Genomic DNA, 17,495 nt, shown 5'->3' on the forward strand with positions numbered 1-17,495 from the left:
AGAAAGAATGTGGTGTGAAGAAATTCCGTCTATGCTTTTGTGGCCAATAATGTTCTTAGGTAACTAACAAGACATTTTCAATGCAGAGAAAATATTTCTTCATGGTTGGTTCTTGTGGTTCAATGGTTCTTCGTTGTAATCAAGTTTCTAAAATGACACTTTGTGAACTTTTAAAATATAATAACAATCTTAGTCAGCAAGGTCAGTAATGAATGCAATGTGTGGATGAAAGAAGTACATGTTGTGCCTGCAAACAAAACAAGAAATCCTATACTGTTTAGATGGTAGAAGCCTGGGAGGAGAGGACAAAGATGTTCACAAGAAAGCCACCTAAGTAGGCGGAGGCATAAACTAACCAGATGGAAGTAGTTTCCCACTGCCTACTGGCTCCTGAACCAGGAAGCCAAACCAACACAAGCTGAAGGCAGAGACAGAAAGATGTCACAAAATTGAAAAAAAAATTAATATATATATATATATATATATATAAATATATATATAAATATAAAAAAAATATAAATATAAATATAAATATATATATATATATATATATATATATCAGCAATTTAACTATTGGGGATACAATTCTGAAAATAAATAAATAAATAAAAATCGACATCAACCTGATTTCCCTAGGTGTCTTGTTAAATACTTCATCTTGGTAATAATGGAAACTTGTATAATGCCTGCAGATCACATGCCCCCAGGTGCGCGTGCCTCACAGCAAGAAGGTCGCCGGTTCGATCCCCAGGGGGCAGGGCCTTTCTGTATGAAGCTTGCATGTTCCTTCCATGCACGCATGGGTTCTCTCCGGGCACTCCGGCTTCCTCCCACAGACCAAAAACATGCTCATTAAGTTCATTGGTGACTCTAAACTGTCCTTAGGTGTGAGTGTGAGTGTGAATGGTTGTCTCTATATGTTGCCCTGCAATCGACTGGCGACTGGTTCAGGGTGTACCCCGCCTCTCGCCCGTTGACAGCTGGGATAGGCTCCAGCCCCGCCGCAACCGGGAAAGGGATAGGCGGTATAGAAGATATATATATATATATATATATATATATATATATATATATATGCAAAATCCAAATAATGAATTCAAAAGTAGTATATAGCGCACTTTTATTTTAAATGCATTGCCATATGAACTGAAGTGCTATAAGACTTATTGAGCAAACACTTTTAACATAATCATTTTGTTTATACAGTAGCAGTTAAATAAAATATTTAGTGTAAATCTCAACTTAAACAATGTAATCAAAGCAAATACAAAACTAAAGGCAAATATGAAACTAAAGCTTATTGCCACTGCCAGGGCATGATAGTGATGGGCATTTGATCCTATACGCAATCAGTGCATCGATGCAAGAGTCTACGATGCATTGCATTGGTTGCAGTGGTGTGAATCGCATAGAAACTGGGCTGAAATCACGACGCATCGCCTTGTAAAAGCTTTGCATCGGTACAATCAGATTTCTTACTATTGTTACGGCCACCGCCGTTCCCTCCCCGTGTGTGTAACTCTTTCGCACGCCTGGTAGGAAAAACACGCTGTATTAGGTTACACTAGGCACAGGGGTGCTGACTCTTTTGTATTTATGTTTTACACCTGTAAAGTATAGAGTTTGGTTTTATCTCCTCTTGTTTGTTATACACTTATAGTGGTTGACTCAATTTTAGTGAGTCCACTTTTTGTTATATTTATTTCTTTGTGTTGAGCAGCACCCTTCGGCCCGGTCTCCTCTAGTAAGTTTTATTCTCTTTTGTATCGTTTGACAATTAATCGTCCTTTGTTTAATAAATAACTTTATTTTACCAATTACATCTGGTTTATGTTCGTTCCCTTTACCATCACAAGCTAAGGGGTCGTAACACTATTATATATATTTTTTAAATGATTATTTTCAATCAATTCACTTCCATAATTATCTCAGCCATTTCTCACGAGCGGACTATTTGTTGCGAAGCGACAAACACAGTCTGATTCACCTATTCATAGGCGTCACGTCACTACTCACTGAATATCAACATCCGGCAACAGCAGGCTACTCCAGTCAACAAGAAACAAAGGCTGTTGAAGTAGGCTACCGGTAAACATGGCACACAACGAACAAATTCTTAGTTTACCTAGCCATACATACAAGTCTGATGTTTGGCGTCACTTTGGATTTTTCAAAAAAGACGGAAACTTTGACAAGTCCCAAGCAATTTGTAAGATATGCCATCTTGCTATAAAGTACACAGGCAGCACGACCAACCTGAATACTCACCTGAAGCGACCACATGCTGTGGCAGTGGCTGAAAAATCCCCCTCGGTATTAGCCAACTCGCCCTTGAATCATGCCTCAGGTTCACCTCATAATGCTATGAGTAGCTCCGACGGTGCTAGCAACACTGGTCAACACGCAAGCATCAGTACTTTTTGTGTTACCTTGGGCAGAGTTTGTGTCTGCTGGGCACAAACTCTGCCCACGGCCAGGTAATAACTAAAGCCATCGCCTTCTAAATATGCAAAGATATCCAGCCGTACAGTGCTACAGAGGGCGAGGGCTTCGAATACCTTATGAGCATCCAGGAGCTGAGGTATAATAAGCCAGACAGGAAGGTTTTTGCTGAGAAAGAAATACCCGAGCTGTACCAGGAAGTAAAACAAGACAAGCTGAATCACTGCACAATGCCCATACAGTCGTCATGACAATTGATGGCTGAACGTCTTGTGCTACAGACTCGTATGTCACTGTCACAGCACATTATATTGTTGAAGAGTGGGCTTTGCAAAGCCATGTGCTACAGACGCGCAAGTTTACCGAGGGCCACACAAGGAAGAATCTAGCAGCCTTGCTGAAGGAACTTTTCCGTGGGTGGAAATTACAAGAAAAGAAAACAGCCTTGGTTACAGATGACGCCTTGAACATGCTACTGGCTGCAGCTTTGGCAAAAGTGGGTCTGCACGTGAGATGCATCGTGCACCCACTCAACTTGGCCTCACAGAAAGCCCTGAAAGTGGAAAAGGTGTTGGAGCTACTGGTGAAAGTGAGAAAGGTGAGTGTACTTTGGAGAGTAGGCCTACCAACCAAATCTTGTTATACATATACCTGTACTGTATAACGACAAAGTTTGTTTCGTTCATTCATTCATTCATTCATTCATTCATCCATGGTGATGTTCATTTGTTTAGTTTAAGAAAATCTGTATTATACCAATTCTGTAATAGTAATTAATGAATACTGATTATGTAATACTGATTATGTATTAGACTGATTATGGTCAGGCAGGTGACAGTGACACAGGCACGCTGAATGACAGCCAGACCAGGCTGAAGGCAGCTCACAAGGTGACAGGAGCACTCACAGAAAGGAAGAGAGTGAGACAGGATTGTTTAGTCAGGATATTTAGGAGCTGTATTTTGTGGATCATGTGAATGTGGAGTCATTAATTATTAGGCCTGGTCATTGTGTATGTATGACATTTACTGTATGTTAACAACTTGACTGCTAGGGCCGGCAAGGAAGGCGAGGACCCAAGATGCAGAGAGGAATCACGCACACAGTTTATTGAACGAAAATGGGAAAATGCAGCTCAGGCAGAAGATAACCAAAAACCAATGCTGGAGGGAGGAAACTCAACAGCCAAACAGTAAGGGAACAAAAAACTCCACAGGGGGGATAATGCACTCAGGCAGACAGAACAAAAAACGCCTCCACCGGAGGGGAACTCAGCTACCGCTGGTACAAGAACAAAAGATCACCGTCTAGGGGAAAAAAGGGCTCTCAGGCCAGCACCAAAAAGACTTACACAAAAACACACAGAAGGCAGCGAGAAAGCTAGCAATCTGGAGGAACGTGGCAGGGACGAGGAGATCTTGTCCGTGGCGAGACACAGGCAACAAGTGCTAGAATCATCTGGCACAGGAGTGTGGGGGAAGCCAGCTTAAAAAGGAGTTCTGATGAGCCCAGATTGGTGACAGGTGTGTCCAGCCGCCGTTCACCTCAGAGGAGACCAGCCCCGCCCCCGCCACGTTCCAGCCCTGGAGAGACACAGAGGCAAAATCAGAGCAGCCAGAACACAGCCATAACATTAACAGCTATCTGTTTTAGTTAAATGAATGACAGACATAACTGCACAACTTGTAATTCCTTCTCTTCTGATTCACTCCTTAGATGACATCCCTGAGCCTCCAGCGAAGAAAACAGCCTTGGACCAGATGTTTGGGGACTTTCTTACTCCGAGAGCACCACTAAAGACAACAAGGGAGAGAGCTAAGGAGGAAATTTTAAAATATCGGGAGAGGGCTTCTCTAGACCTGAGTGGCGATGTGTTACAGTGGTGGAGATATCAAGCAGATCTTCCACTACTTGCAGCTTTGGCAAAGCACTACCTGTCCAGCAACACGTGTAGCATCTGAGCGAGTATTTAGCGCAGCAGGTGACATAGTCACAGCCAAGCGCATTTTACTTGCCTCTGAACATGTGGATCAGTTGGTATTCGTGAAGAAAAACCTTAAAAAAGACATTTGTCTTAAGTTTGCTGTTATGATAATGGCGAGGCTGGTGTTGTTTATGTAGATCTTATGACAGACCTGTTTGTGACAGGAAAGGCTGTTTTATGTTAAACAAATAATCCACTGGCTCCATTGCTGGGGCAGCCTATTGAAAGTGCTCCTGTGTCCTGACTGTTTATCTCTTTAGTCTAAATTGTTAATGACAAGTCCTGACTCCTGACAGCCTTGTAGGCTGAGCTCCACTACTGTGAGGCCTATGTGCCTGTTTGTGAAATAGGCCTACTTTTTTATGTTGACAAACACACCTCTAAAGTAGCCTACTTTAAGTGATCTGTCTTCATTTGTTATAAACCTCTTAATGATGCGAAGTATGGTACTGCATATGTTCTTGAAGGAACAAGAAAGTTGAGTTGAATTTGCACAGATTTGCATTGTTATTAGATTGTACTGAATCGTGATTGCATCGCAGTAGGAAGATAAATCGTGTCATGCTGAATGAATCGGTAGATGCTTCATGTGAATCGTTAGTGTATCGTACCGTAGCCTACATATCAAGATGCATATTGTATCATCCTGGAGATGGAGATTTCCATCACCAGGGCATGAATGTTATCCTGTTTGTTACAAATAAACAAAAAACAAACAAAAAAAAAACTGCCCACAAAATCCTGAGTCACAATCATAACATTTAAACAGGCAATTTCTGTAACTGCAGAAACATTTTTCTGTTATCAGTGACCAGCATAACCACTCACTCCCAGTGAGAGCAACATAGGGTGCAGGTTGTAAGGCTGTCACTTTTGCAGACCTCTTTTTTTCATACAACTCGTGTATTCTTCTTGTGATGGTGCATCTTGAGGGAGTCTTATACCTGCCGTCATTTGTTGCTATTCTGAGAACACCTCTCAGACCGATGTCTTCCACAACCCGAATCGGCCTGCAGTCTGTAGCTATCCACTTCGCTATGGCATTTGTTAGCTTGTCTTGCTTTGGTTTATCTATACTTCTCCAACAAGTTGCATCTAACGTAGTCTGCCGAAGCCTCGCTCCGCTGTTTGTTTCATTGAGTGATTTGCTAGCATCAACTGTGTGTACCGCATTTAGATGATATTTCAGAATGGAAGTACTCCGGTGATACGAAAATTCAGCTTTGCAGTGGTTACAAATAACTTTGGTTCTGTCGACTCTGCCATCTGGAAGAACTTTAAAATAAAAATGTCCATCTAAAAGTTGTGCACTTTTCTCCATATTTGTTAGCCACGAATTATTTCCTTTTTTGGTTCCTGTGAGCGCTGCAGCAGTCTGCAACCTATGCATGTCCGCAACTGTCCGCAACAGACTTTTTCAAAATAAAAGCCAGTGAGCAACAGACAACTGAAAACTGCGTTAATGTGCGATAAAATAATTGTCGGCCTTATTTAATTAATGAGTTAGCGCAATAATAAGGCATTTACTTGCCCAGCCCTATTATTATTATTATTATTATTATTATTATTATTAGCATTATAATGTCCTCTTGTGTGGACACCGGACTTTGTTGAGTAATTTAGTATTGTGGTCTAGACAACCTAAAATGTGATGTCCACATATGTGGACGCCAGGTCCTAGGAGGTTAAAGGTGGTCTGGTGAGCACCACCTCCGCTTCGTCCTTGTCTCTTCCTCAATGCCCCCACTTCCATTCCAAGCTTCCCCACCCAGAAGGCTCTCACACGCTGGGAACATCTACTGACCCCGGGTGCAGACGCCAGCATAAGTGATAACGAATTGGCCATTCAGCTGGACATTCAACGTGTCCCCCTTTCCCGACCCATGTCCGCCAATGCCCTTGATTGTCATCTCCTGGGGACGGTCACTGACCAGACCACTCCTGTCCAAATCCTGCTATCCAGTAACCATCACGAAACCATTCAGTTTCATATCCTGAGGTCATTCCACATCCCCCTCATCCTGGGCTACCCTTGGCTACAACGGCATAACTCACACATTAACTGGACTACAGGTGCCATCCTGGGATAGAGCACTTCGTACCCCAAGCTCCATTCCCAATCTGTCCTCTGTGCCACCCGAGTGTCACGACTACCGAGAGGTTTTCAGCAAGAGAAATGCAAGTTCCACGCTCCCTGGGGGACATCCTGGCTAGACAGAGTATCCAGATGGGCCCAGTCAAGGTCTCTGCCATCACCTCCTGGCCAGTTCTCAACACCCGCAAGCAGCTACAGTGATTCCTGGGGTTCGCTAATTGCTATGGACAGTTCATACATAGCTACAGATCCATCGCTGCCTCCCTCTTGACCCTCGTGTCCTCAAAGGTGACTTTCCAGTGGACTTCAATGGCTGAGAAGGCCTTCCAGACTCTCAAAGACTGGTTCACATCAGCACCCATTCTCCAACTGCCCAACCCTGAGCACCATTTTGTTGTGGAGGTGGACGCTTCAGATGTAGGGACAGTGCTGTCCTAGTGGTCAGCCACCAACCAGAAAGTCCATCCCTGTGCCTTCTTCTCGCGATGCCTCTCCCCTGTCACCCAGGAATCCAGCGGACCCAAGACTTCCTCCAACAAAGGTTCTGGTGGCCCTACTTGGATGATGACATCACAGAGCTTGTCAATGCCTGTCCTGTATGCAACCAATGCAAACCCTCTCACCACGCTTCAGCAGGTCTCCTCCAACCTCTCCCTGTTCTGCATCGTCCAGGTCCCACATCTCCTTTGACATTGCTACTGGACTTCCACCATCTTCATCCAGATGGCTGACTTTGTGCCTCTCCCCAAGCTCCCATCGGCCAAGGAGACCACCCAACTGATGCTACGTCACGTCTTCCACCTCCATGGCCTCCCGGTTGATGTTGTTTCTGACAGAGGGCCCCAGTTTTCATGAATCTTCCGGAGGGAGTTCTGCAGCCTGGCGGGAGCCAGGGCCAGTTCATCCTCTGGGTTTCATTCCTAGTCCAATGGCCAAATTGAGTGAATGAATCAGGAAATCTTTGTTGTTTGGTCTCACATAACCCCTCCTCCCGGTGCCATCAAATCCTATGGGTAGAGTTTGCCCACAACACACTGACCAGTTCTGCAACGGGCCTGTCACCTTTCCAGTGCGCCTACGGGTTCTAGCCCCCACTCTTCCCAGCACTGGAAAGGGAAGTCTCCTGCCCCTCTGTCCAGACATTCATCCGCCACTGCTGTCGTACCTGGTCCGGAGCCAGAGCCTCCCTCCTCTGCGCTGTGGACCAATACACTACCTCCGCCAATCGTCATCGCACTCAGGCACCAGCATACCACGAGGGCCAGGGGGTGTGGTTGTCCCACAGCGATAAGGCTTAAAGCCCCCCGCTCCATGAGGGTCCACCCCACATTCTACAGCTCCCGGGTCAAACCGTAAGGGAAAGCCCATGCATGCCAGCAGAACCTCTGCCTCCACCATCTTGAGGTGGGGCCCTGTCTTTTCTGTTCACATAATAAACATCTCAGATTTTTCAAATGATCACATATGTCTCGGGGTCCTGCAATGGGTTCTCTTTGTGTGGCCTCCCAACCATCAAACAGAATAAGAGAAAAAATGGCAGTAGTGTCATTCCAGCCCAATAACAAGTTCAGACACTGATACTAGAAAAAAAATGTCACCAGAGGGAAAGAGGGAGGAGGATGTGGAGAGAGAAAAGAGATAAATCATGACACATGACAGAGAGCTTCAGGCAGAAAACTGAAAGACCTCAGCAGCTTTTTGTCTCCTCCTCCTGATGATGAAAACCCTTGAAGAAGCTGAACTCTGCTTTCCACAACTCCTCAACTCCTCCTGCAGGAAGACTATGCATCCTCACTCTTTATCCATGCTCACTTACATCATACTGTCCTCCATCTCTCTCCTCACTGCGTCTCTCAACCTGCTGGTCATCATCTCCATCTCACACTTCAAGTAGGCAAACATTTTATCAATTCTTGACAGTGGTAGCAGGACAGAAAGATGTGGTGGAATCTCAGAATGTGAAGAAAGTGTCATGTTTCTTAATAATGTATTTGTGTTTCAGTGATGGCTTTTATCTGCTGTAATAAATAACACTCCAAATAGTGATAAATATATTGCCCTCTTATCACTCCAGGCAGCTCCAAACACCCACCAACCTCCTCCTCCTCTCTCTGGCTGTCTCTGATTTCTTCGTGGGCCTCCTCATGTTGTTTCAAATTGTCCTTATTGATGGCTGCTGGTTTTTGGGTGACCTCATGTGTGCTGTGTATAATGTTTTTAACTATATTATTACCTCTGCCTCAATAGGAACTATGGTGCTCATCTCAGTTGACCGCTATGTGGCTATTTGTGATCCTCTACATTACCCGACCAAAGTCAATCAAAAAAGAGTTCAAATCTGTGTTTCTCTGTGTTGGATGTGTTCTACTCTCTGTCACAGTTTGCTGTTGAAGAATAACCTGGAACAACCAGGCAAGTATAACTCCTGCGTTGGAGAGTGTGTGATTGTTATCGATTATGTTGCAGGACTTGCTGATCTGTTTTTGTCCTTTATTGGTCCTGTCACTGTCATTGTAGTTCTGTACATGAGAGTATTTGTGGTGGCTGTGTCTCAGGCTCGTGCCATGCGGTCCCACATTGCAACTGTCACTGTCCAATGTTCAGTGAAAGTAACCGCTAAGAAATCTGAGCTGAAAGCAGCTACTACTCTTGGTGTTGTTGTCGTTGTGTTTCTGATATGTGTCTGCCCATATTTTTGTGTTACACTTACAGGCCAGGACACCATGCTCAATGCTTCATCTGCTGCCTTTGTAATGTGTCTGTTCTATTTTAACTCCTGTCTAAATCCTGTGATCTATGCCTTTTTTTACCCCTGGTTCAGAAAATCTATCAAAGTCATTGTCACACTGAAGATACTGGAGGCTGACTCCTGTGATTCCAACATTCTGTAAAGAAAGAATGTGGTGTGAAGAAATTCTTTTGGCACTTTTGTGGCCAACAATGTTCTTAGGTAACTAACAAGACATTTTCAATGCAGAGAAAATATTTCTTCATGGTTGGTTCTTGTGGTTCAATGGTTCTTCAATGCAATCAACTTTCTAAAATGACACTTAATGTTAACTGTCAAAATAAAATAGCAATGTTAGTCAGCAAGGTCAGTAATGAATGCAATGTGTGGATGAAAGAAGTATATGTTGTGCGTGCAAACAAAACAAGAAATCCTATACTGTTTAGGTAGTGGAGGCCTGGGAGGAGGAGAGGACAAAGATGTTCACAAGAAAGTAGTTTCCCACTGACTACTGGCTCCTGAGCCAGGAAGCCAAACCAACGCAAGCTGAAGGCAGAGACAGAAAGATGTCCCAAAATTGAAAAGAAAAAAACAAACAAAAAACAAAAAGTCAGCAATTTAACTATTGGGGATACAATTCAGGAAAAAAAAAACAAAAAAAAAAAAACCCAGCAACCTGTAGTAATTGAAGCTTGTATAATGTCTGCAGATCAAATGCTCAGGAGAGAACAGGAGTTTCACATGTCACAGTGTCAAAGAAATCATGCACTCCACACCATACTCCAGACTATTTTCATACACTGTAAATCATTTTATTTAAGGAGTTGCCTTCCTTTATTGTGGTCTGTGTCTATGTCCCACCTCAGGCATTAATTAGTGAAGTATGATTAGACCTGGCTGACCAGATAACTAATATGGAGCAGAAGCACCATGGCTCCCTGCTCAATGTTCATGGGGACTTTAATAGAGTAAAGCTCAGCCATGAACTTCCAAAATACTTAGACTTAGAGTTAGACTGTTACTTCATTGATCCCAATTTGGAAAATTATTCCATTGCAGCAGCAGTTTAAATGTACAGAGAAACAAAATATGTACAACAAGAAGAATAAGATTTGAGAACGAAAAACTAAGAGAAAAAGAATGTTCTCAAAAAATATAACTACGTGTATAAACATGGAATAACAGCAATTCTTAAAATATAACCAAGCATATAAACAAGAATAACAGCATTTGTTGAAAATACAAATTAGTAGAATGAAATATATTGTTATATAATAGGTATTATAATATATAATACCTATTATATAATAGGTATTATACAATATAACCAAGTATAAAAACAAGTATTAGCAGCATATTGTAAGAGAGACAGTGAGCCAGCGCTATAAATTATGTACCAGTTAAAAAAAAATATGTGCAAGTTGCAGATGATAAATAAATGTAAACAATAAACAGTATGTGCAATATTGCAGTGGTGCAAATAATATGTAACATTGAAATATTGGGGTTTGTGAGGTTGGTAGTGATTAAGTTACTGTTGTACAGTGTGATGGCTCATGGCAGGAATGATTTCCTGAAGCGGTCCTTGTGACAGCGGAGCTGGAGCAGTCTATTGGAGAAGGAACTCCGCTGTCTGTCCATGAGGTGGTGAAGAGGATGATCAGGGTTATCCATGATGGATAACAGCCTGTCCAGTGTCCTCCTCTCCACCACCTCCTCAAAGGTGTCTAATTTGCAGCCAATAATGGAGCTGGCCTTCCTGATCAGTTTGTTCAGTCTGTTGGTGTTGACGGCTCCAATGCTGCTCCCCTAGTACACTGTGGCAAAGAAGAGTGCACTGGCAACAACAGACTGGTGGAGGATCTCTAACATCTTGCTGGCCCCGTTAAGCATCAGGTGATTTCTACCAGACCATTCCACAAATCTTCCACCACTGCCACTTGCTGTTTTCCTCCTCTCATCCATCCTTCATAAACCCCACCACCGTTGAGTCGTCGGAAAATTTCTGTAGGTGGCACAATGAGGAGTTCTACTGGAAAAATACAGCCAGAACATTAAATGTTCCACCAGGTATAAACACACTCTGGATCATTGCTATACCATGTTAAATTATGCCTTCTGCATTGTCCCCTGTGCAGCTTTGTGGTTCTCGTTCATTGTCTCCCCTTTTACAGGTGGAAAATAAAATGTGTTAAACCTGTGACCAAGACTGTGATCAAGACTATGAAAACATGGACCATCAAGGCAAAGCTAGAAATACAGGTCTGCTTTGCCTGCATTGATTAGGATGTTTTTGAGGCTGCTGCTACAAACCTGTGTAAGCTACTTGACACTGTGACAACTTAAATCAGCTTTTGTGAGGCCATGTATGACTAAAACCCTCTACAGATACAAACAACAATAAGAAACCCTGGTTTTCAACAATGCTTGAGAAAGGGCCTACAGAAGTGGGGACAGAAGCCTGTACAACTAAGCCAGACAAAAGGACAAAGGAGATCAGAGTAAGAAAGAGGTGCTGTACTGAAAGGTTGAAAAACAGGTTTTCAGAATGACCCTGCCTCAGTGTGAAGAGGCCTGCAGAATATCACCAGTGACAGGAAAACATTCCCCACACTGTGGAAAACCATTACCTTTGTGACGACCTGACTGTGTTTTACTGCAGGTCTGACAAGCCATCACTCATGCCTCCACTTCCACTCAGGATCTTTAAACTGGATGTGTTTCAACTCTTTCAGAGACAGAATGTCGAGAAAGAGTTGAAACGCTCAGATCATCACACAAATTAGACAAACATAACCCAAGTAATTACAAAATGCAGTTTTTAAATAATGATTTTATTTATTAAGGAAAAAAAGCTATCCAAACCTACATGACCCTGTGTGAAAAATAAACTGCCCCCTAAACATAATAACTGGTTGTGCCACCTGCAGCAGCAATAACTGCAATCAAGCGTTTGCAATAATTGGCAATGAGTCTTTCGCATCGCTGTGGAGGAATTTTGGCCCACTCTTCTTCACAGAATTGTTTTAACTCAGCCACATTGGAGGGTTTTCGGGCATGAACTGCCCGTTTAAGGTCACACCACAGCATTTGGATTTAAGTCTCGACTTTGACTCAGCCACTCCAAAGCCTTAATTTTGTGGGGGTTTTTTAAGCCATTCAGAGGTGGACTTGCTGGTGTGTTTCGGGTCATTGTCCTGTTGCATAACCCAAGTGCACTTGAGCTTGAGGTCACGAACTGATGGCCGAACGTTCTCCTTCAAGATTTTCTGGTAGACAGCAGAATTCATGGTTCCATCAATCACAGCAAGTCATCCAGGTCCTGAAGCAGCAAAGCAGCCCCAGACCATAACACTACCACCACCATGTTTGACTGTTGGTATGATGTTCTTTTTATCAAATGTTGTGTTCTTTTTACACCAGATGTAATGGGATGCACACCTTCCAAAAAGCTCAACTTTTGTCTCGTCAGTCCAAAAACTTTTTTTTTTCCAAAAGTCTTGGGGATCATCAAGATGTTTTTGGGCAAATGTGAGATGAGCCTTTGTGTTCTTTTTGGTCAGTAGTGGTATTCACATTGGAACTTTCCCATGGATGCCATTTTTGTCCAGTCTCTTTCTTTCAGTCTCTATTGTTGAATCATGAACACTAACCTTAACAGGGGCAAGCGAGGCCTTCTTTCGATGTTGTTCTGGGTTCTTTTGTGACCTCCTGGATGAGTCGTCGTTGCGTTCTTAATAAGTAATTTTGGTAGGCCGACCACTCCTGGGAAGGTTCACCACTGTTCCCAGTTTTCTCCATTCGTGGATAATGGCTCTGACTGTGGTTCGCTGCAGTCCTAAAGCCTTAGAAAAGGCTTTGTAACCCTTTCCAGAATGATAGATTTCTATTACTTTGTTTCTCATTTGTTCTTGAATTTCTTTAGTTCGCAGTGTGGTAACTTCCACATGAAAAAGAAGCATGCGACACGTACTGGTGTTTGATCGGCTTTATATTGAACCTGCTCAATCAATACATTATATACGAACTTCAGTCTACAACTAGTAACTATGCAGAGAGCACGGCTACACATATGCACACTCTGTCTGAGGTGCCTGAGAAAAACTCATAAACATGTCATCCCTGGAGCAACAGTGTCCTTTAGTGGGTACATGGATATACCATCAATATATTCCCCAGTATTAACAAATGGAAAAGCTGTTGACGTTACAACACTTCCCCCCCTTTAAGTTTCAGTGCCGCCCAACCTAAATCAGCACCAAACAATAACAGTGGTAACTCAGCCTGTACGTATCACTAAACTTAAAGAAGCATCACAACCACAGATTGCCAGTACAACATGTGAACAACATGGCATTTCCACACTTGGCTAACAATAACTGTCACATCAAATATTCAGTCTGTCAGGGGGTTTGCTAGTGCGCTGCGACCTGTGCAGCACCTCTTGTGACTCAGAGGGCACCACAGGTGAGGACAGTTTGGGAGAGGCCAATGTTGTGGGCATGAGCGGGGCATGTGTGTCCATGTGAGGAGCACCTTCCTCAACAGGGGTATCTGATGTCTCTCTCACTGGCATTGTCACTGGTGAACATGCTCCCACAGTGGTCTGTGTCACCTAGGGGTAATCAGTGGAACTGCCCATCTCTGAGCATGCTGTGTGACGCAGGCGTACGTGATCCTGATGTCTGCAGAACAGACGGCCATCAGTCAGCTTAGCAACATATGAGACAGGGCCACTCTGTCTGAGGGCCACTCTGTCTGAGGACAACTCCAGGCAGCCATTGCTGGGTGGTGTTACTGCTGAAGCTCCCGACATAGACACAGTCATCAAGCTTCAACTGTCTCTCACGTGCATGATGATCATGTCTCTCGTTCTGTTTTCCTTGCTTGCTCTCCAATTGTGAATGTATATCTCGGCACAGCAGATCCAACCATGATTTGGGTCTGCGTCCCATTAACATCTCAGCTGTGGTGCGTGCAGTCGTTATCTGAGGCGTGAGACGGTATTTGAACAGGAAACTTGATAGCCTCATTCAGGGAATCTCCTGTCATCCGCTTCAGGCACTCCTTCACTGTCTGTACAGCTCGCTCCGCCAACCCATTTGAGGCTGGATGGAAAGGGGCCATCCTGATCTGGTGAATGCCATTCTGTTGCCTGAACTCACCAAACAGATCACTTGTAAACGTCGGGCCATTATCCGTGACCAGACTGTCAGGCAACCCATGGACTGCAAACACCTGTCTGAGCTTGTCATCGGTTGTGGGGGCTGTGATGTTGCTCATGATATGGGCTTCGATCCATTTGGAATGGGCATCCACCATAATCGGCAACATTTGTCCCATGAAGGGGCCGGCAAAGTCCAAGCGTAACCTAGACCAGGGTCGGCCTGGCCAGTACCATGGTGTAAGGGGGCTGGTGGTGGCATGTTCTGATTGATCTGACACTGTGTGCATGACCTTGTTCTCTAGATCCTGATCCATGTTTGGCCACCAGACGTAGGATCTTACCAGGCTTTTCATTCTAGATACACCTGGATGTGCCTCATGTATTTCCTCCACAGCCTGTTTCTGTCCAGGGGGAGGCACAACAACCCTCGACCCCCAAAAAATGCATCCATCCTGCAGACTCAGTTCTGTTTTACACCTTGCATATGGCCGCAGCTCCTCCCTTTCTGCAACACTGGGCCAGCCCTGTAAAAGGAAGGTCTTGACTTGAGACAGGGTTGGGTCCTTCTCTGTCCACTGCCTGATGTGGCATGCCTTAATAGTTGTGTCTGCTCACCTTTCCAAGGAAAACACAGTCTCTGGGGGCACATATGTAGAAGCGGGGGTCTCCGGCAAAGGCAATAGTAACAATATACACAATAGTAAACGGTCAACCATAGAGGTATTGGTGCAGCAGCTTGTATAGTGGGGCCCAAACTCTTGAGAGGTCAGGCAGAAACTTTCCATAATAACTGACCATGCCCAGAAATGATCTGAACTCTTGGAGGCTTTTGGGACTTGTGGCCTCCTGGCCCTCACTTTGTCCTCCACTGGGAAGAGCCCCTCAGCTCTGATTTTGTGCCCTAGGTAGGTCACACTTGATGCCATGAACACACACTTGCTCCATTTCAGCCTTAGGCTCGCCTCTGAGAGCCTCCTGAGCACCTGCCAGGTTAGCCAGATGCTCCTCCTCTGTGGCACCTGTGACCAAAATATCATCCAGATACACAGCCACATGCGGGATCGCCTGCAACAAAGTGTTCATTGTCCTTTGGAAGATGGCAGGGCTTGATGCCACTCCAAAAACCAGCCCGTTGTATTTGAAAAGGCCCTTGTGAGTGTTGATGGTAACATACTCCTTTGAATCCTCATCCAGGAGCAGTTGTTGGTAGGCCCATCTCATGTCGAGTTTTGTGAAATGCTTCAGACAGGTTATATATATATACTGAAAGACAGCACAGAGACACTAATCATGCCTACGCAAGAACAGGCCCTCAGTCCATCATTAAAAGGGGCAGGGGTCTACCACACCAGACAGGACCCCAGGTGCAGGCTGTGCAAAGGTGCCCCTGAGACAGGTCAGTACATAGTAGCACGATGTAAGACACTGGCAGGAAAAGTGTGCATAGAGCACCATAACCAAGTGACAGGCACAGTGTACAGGAACATCTGTACTGAGCATGGGCTGAAAGCCCCAAGGTCAAAATGGGAGACTCCTCCTAAGGTGGTGGCAGTGCTGTCATTCCAAACCAATAACAATTTCAGACACTGATAGACACTGAAAAAAAACAAAACAAAAATGTCACCAAAGGGAAAGGGGAGGAGGATGTGGAGAGAGAAAAGAGATAAATCACCTAAATGACAGAGAACTTCAGGCAGAAAACTGAAAGAGCTCAGCAGCTTTTCGTCTCCTCTTCCTGATGATGAAAACCCTTGAAGAAGCTGAACTCTGCTTTCCACAACTCTTCAACTCCTCCTGCAGGAAGACTATGCATCCTCACTCTTTATCCATGCTCACTTACATCATACTGTCCTCCATCTCTCTCCTCACTGCGTCTCTCAACCTGCTGGTCATCATCTCCATCTCACACTTCAAGTAGGCAAACATTTTATCAATTCTTGACAGTGGTAGCAGGACAGAAAGATGTGGTGGAATCTCAGAATGTGAAGAAAGTGTCATGTTTCTAAATAATGTATTTGTGTTTTTGATGGCTTTTATCTGCTGTAATAAATAACAGTCCAAATAGTGATAAATATATTGCCCTCTTATCTCTTCAGGGAGCTCCAAACACCCACCAACCTCCTCCTCCTCTCTCTGGCTGTGTCTGATTTCTTCGTGGGCCTCCTCATGTTGTTTCAAATTGTCCTTATTGATGGTTGCTGGTTTTTGGGTGACCTCATGTGTGCTGGGTATAATGTTTTCGACTATATTATTACCTCTGCCTCAGTAGGAACTATGGTGCTCATATCAGTTGACCGCTATGTGGCTATTTGTGATCCTCTACATTACCCCACCAAAGTCACTCAAGAAAGAGTTCAAATCTGTGTTTCTCTGTGTTGGATGTGTTCTGCTCTCTGTCACAGTTTGCTGTTGAAGGATAACCTGGAACAACCAGGCAAGTATAACTCCTGCGTTGGAGAGTGTGTGATTGTTATTGATTATGTTGCAGGACTTGTTGATCTGTTATTGTCCTTTATTGGTCCTGTCACTGTCATTGTAGTTCTGTACATGAGAGTATTTGTGGTGGCTGTGTCTCAGGCTCGTGCCATGCGGTCCCACATTGCAACTGTCACTGTCCAATGTTCAGTGAAAGTAACTGCTAAGAAATCTGAGCTGAAAGCAGCCAGGACTCTTGGTGTTGTTGTCGTTGTGTTTCTGATATGTGTCTGCCCATACTTTTGTGTTGCACTTACAGGCCAGGACACCATGCTCAATGCTTCATCTGCTGCCTTTGTAATATGTCTGTTCTATTTTAACTCCTGTCTAAATCCTGTGATCTATGCCTTTTTTTACCCCTGGTTCAGAAAATCTATCAAACTCATTGTCACACTTAAGATACTGGAGGCTGACTCCTGTGATTCCAACATTCTGTAAAGAAAGAATGTGGTGTGAAGAAATTCTTTTGGCATTTTTGTGGCCAACAATGTTCTTAGGTGAAGACATTTTCAATGCAGAGAAAATGTTTCTTCATGGTGTTGAATCAGTGATTTACAAAATCCAACGAAGTGAGAAACTGAAGAAAAAGGATACCTTTCGTGTT

The 17,495-nt window shown here is 44.0% G+C and overlaps 2 protein-coding genes across 2 annotated transcripts; both read left to right on the top strand.

The window, feature by feature from the left end:
* Positions 1–8,238: 8,238 nt before the first annotated feature.
* On the top strand, positions 8,239–9,412 carry LOC143330750 (trace amine-associated receptor 13c-like). The gene is made up of 2 exons (XM_076747507.1): positions 8,239–8,411; positions 8,596–9,412. The coding sequence occupies exons 1-2, from the start codon at positions 8,239–8,241 to the stop codon at positions 9,410–9,412; spliced, it is 990 nt and encodes a 329-aa protein (XP_076603622.1).
* Positions 9,413–16,157: 6,745 nt separating this feature from the next.
* Positions 16,158–17,329, top strand: LOC143330752 (trace amine-associated receptor 13c-like). The gene is made up of 2 exons (XM_076747510.1): positions 16,158–16,330; positions 16,513–17,329. The coding sequence occupies exons 1-2, from the start codon at positions 16,158–16,160 to the stop codon at positions 17,327–17,329; spliced, it is 990 nt and encodes a 329-aa protein (XP_076603625.1).
* The last annotated feature ends 166 nt before the right edge of the window (positions 17,330–17,495 follow it).

The sequence above is a fragment of the Chaetodon auriga genome, chromosome 13, assembly GCF_051107435.1.
Source record: "Chaetodon auriga isolate fChaAug3 chromosome 13, fChaAug3.hap1, whole genome shotgun sequence".
NCBI lineage: Eukaryota > Metazoa > Chordata > Actinopteri > Chaetodontiformes > Chaetodontidae > Chaetodon > Chaetodon auriga.

Coding starts and splice junctions, on each gene's coding strand:
- LOC143330750 (XM_076747507.1), top strand. CDS start 8,239: ATGAAAACCCTTGAAGAAGCTGAACTCTGCTTTCCACAACTCCTCAAC. Junction 8,412..8,595: donor ATCTCCATCTCACACTTCAA/GTAGGCAAACAT, acceptor TTATCACTCCAG/GCAGCTCCAAACACCCACCA.
- LOC143330752 (XM_076747510.1), top strand. CDS start 16,158: ATGAAAACCCTTGAAGAAGCTGAACTCTGCTTTCCACAACTCTTCAAC. Junction 16,331..16,512: donor ATCTCCATCTCACACTTCAA/GTAGGCAAACAT, acceptor TTATCTCTTCAG/GGAGCTCCAAACACCCACCA.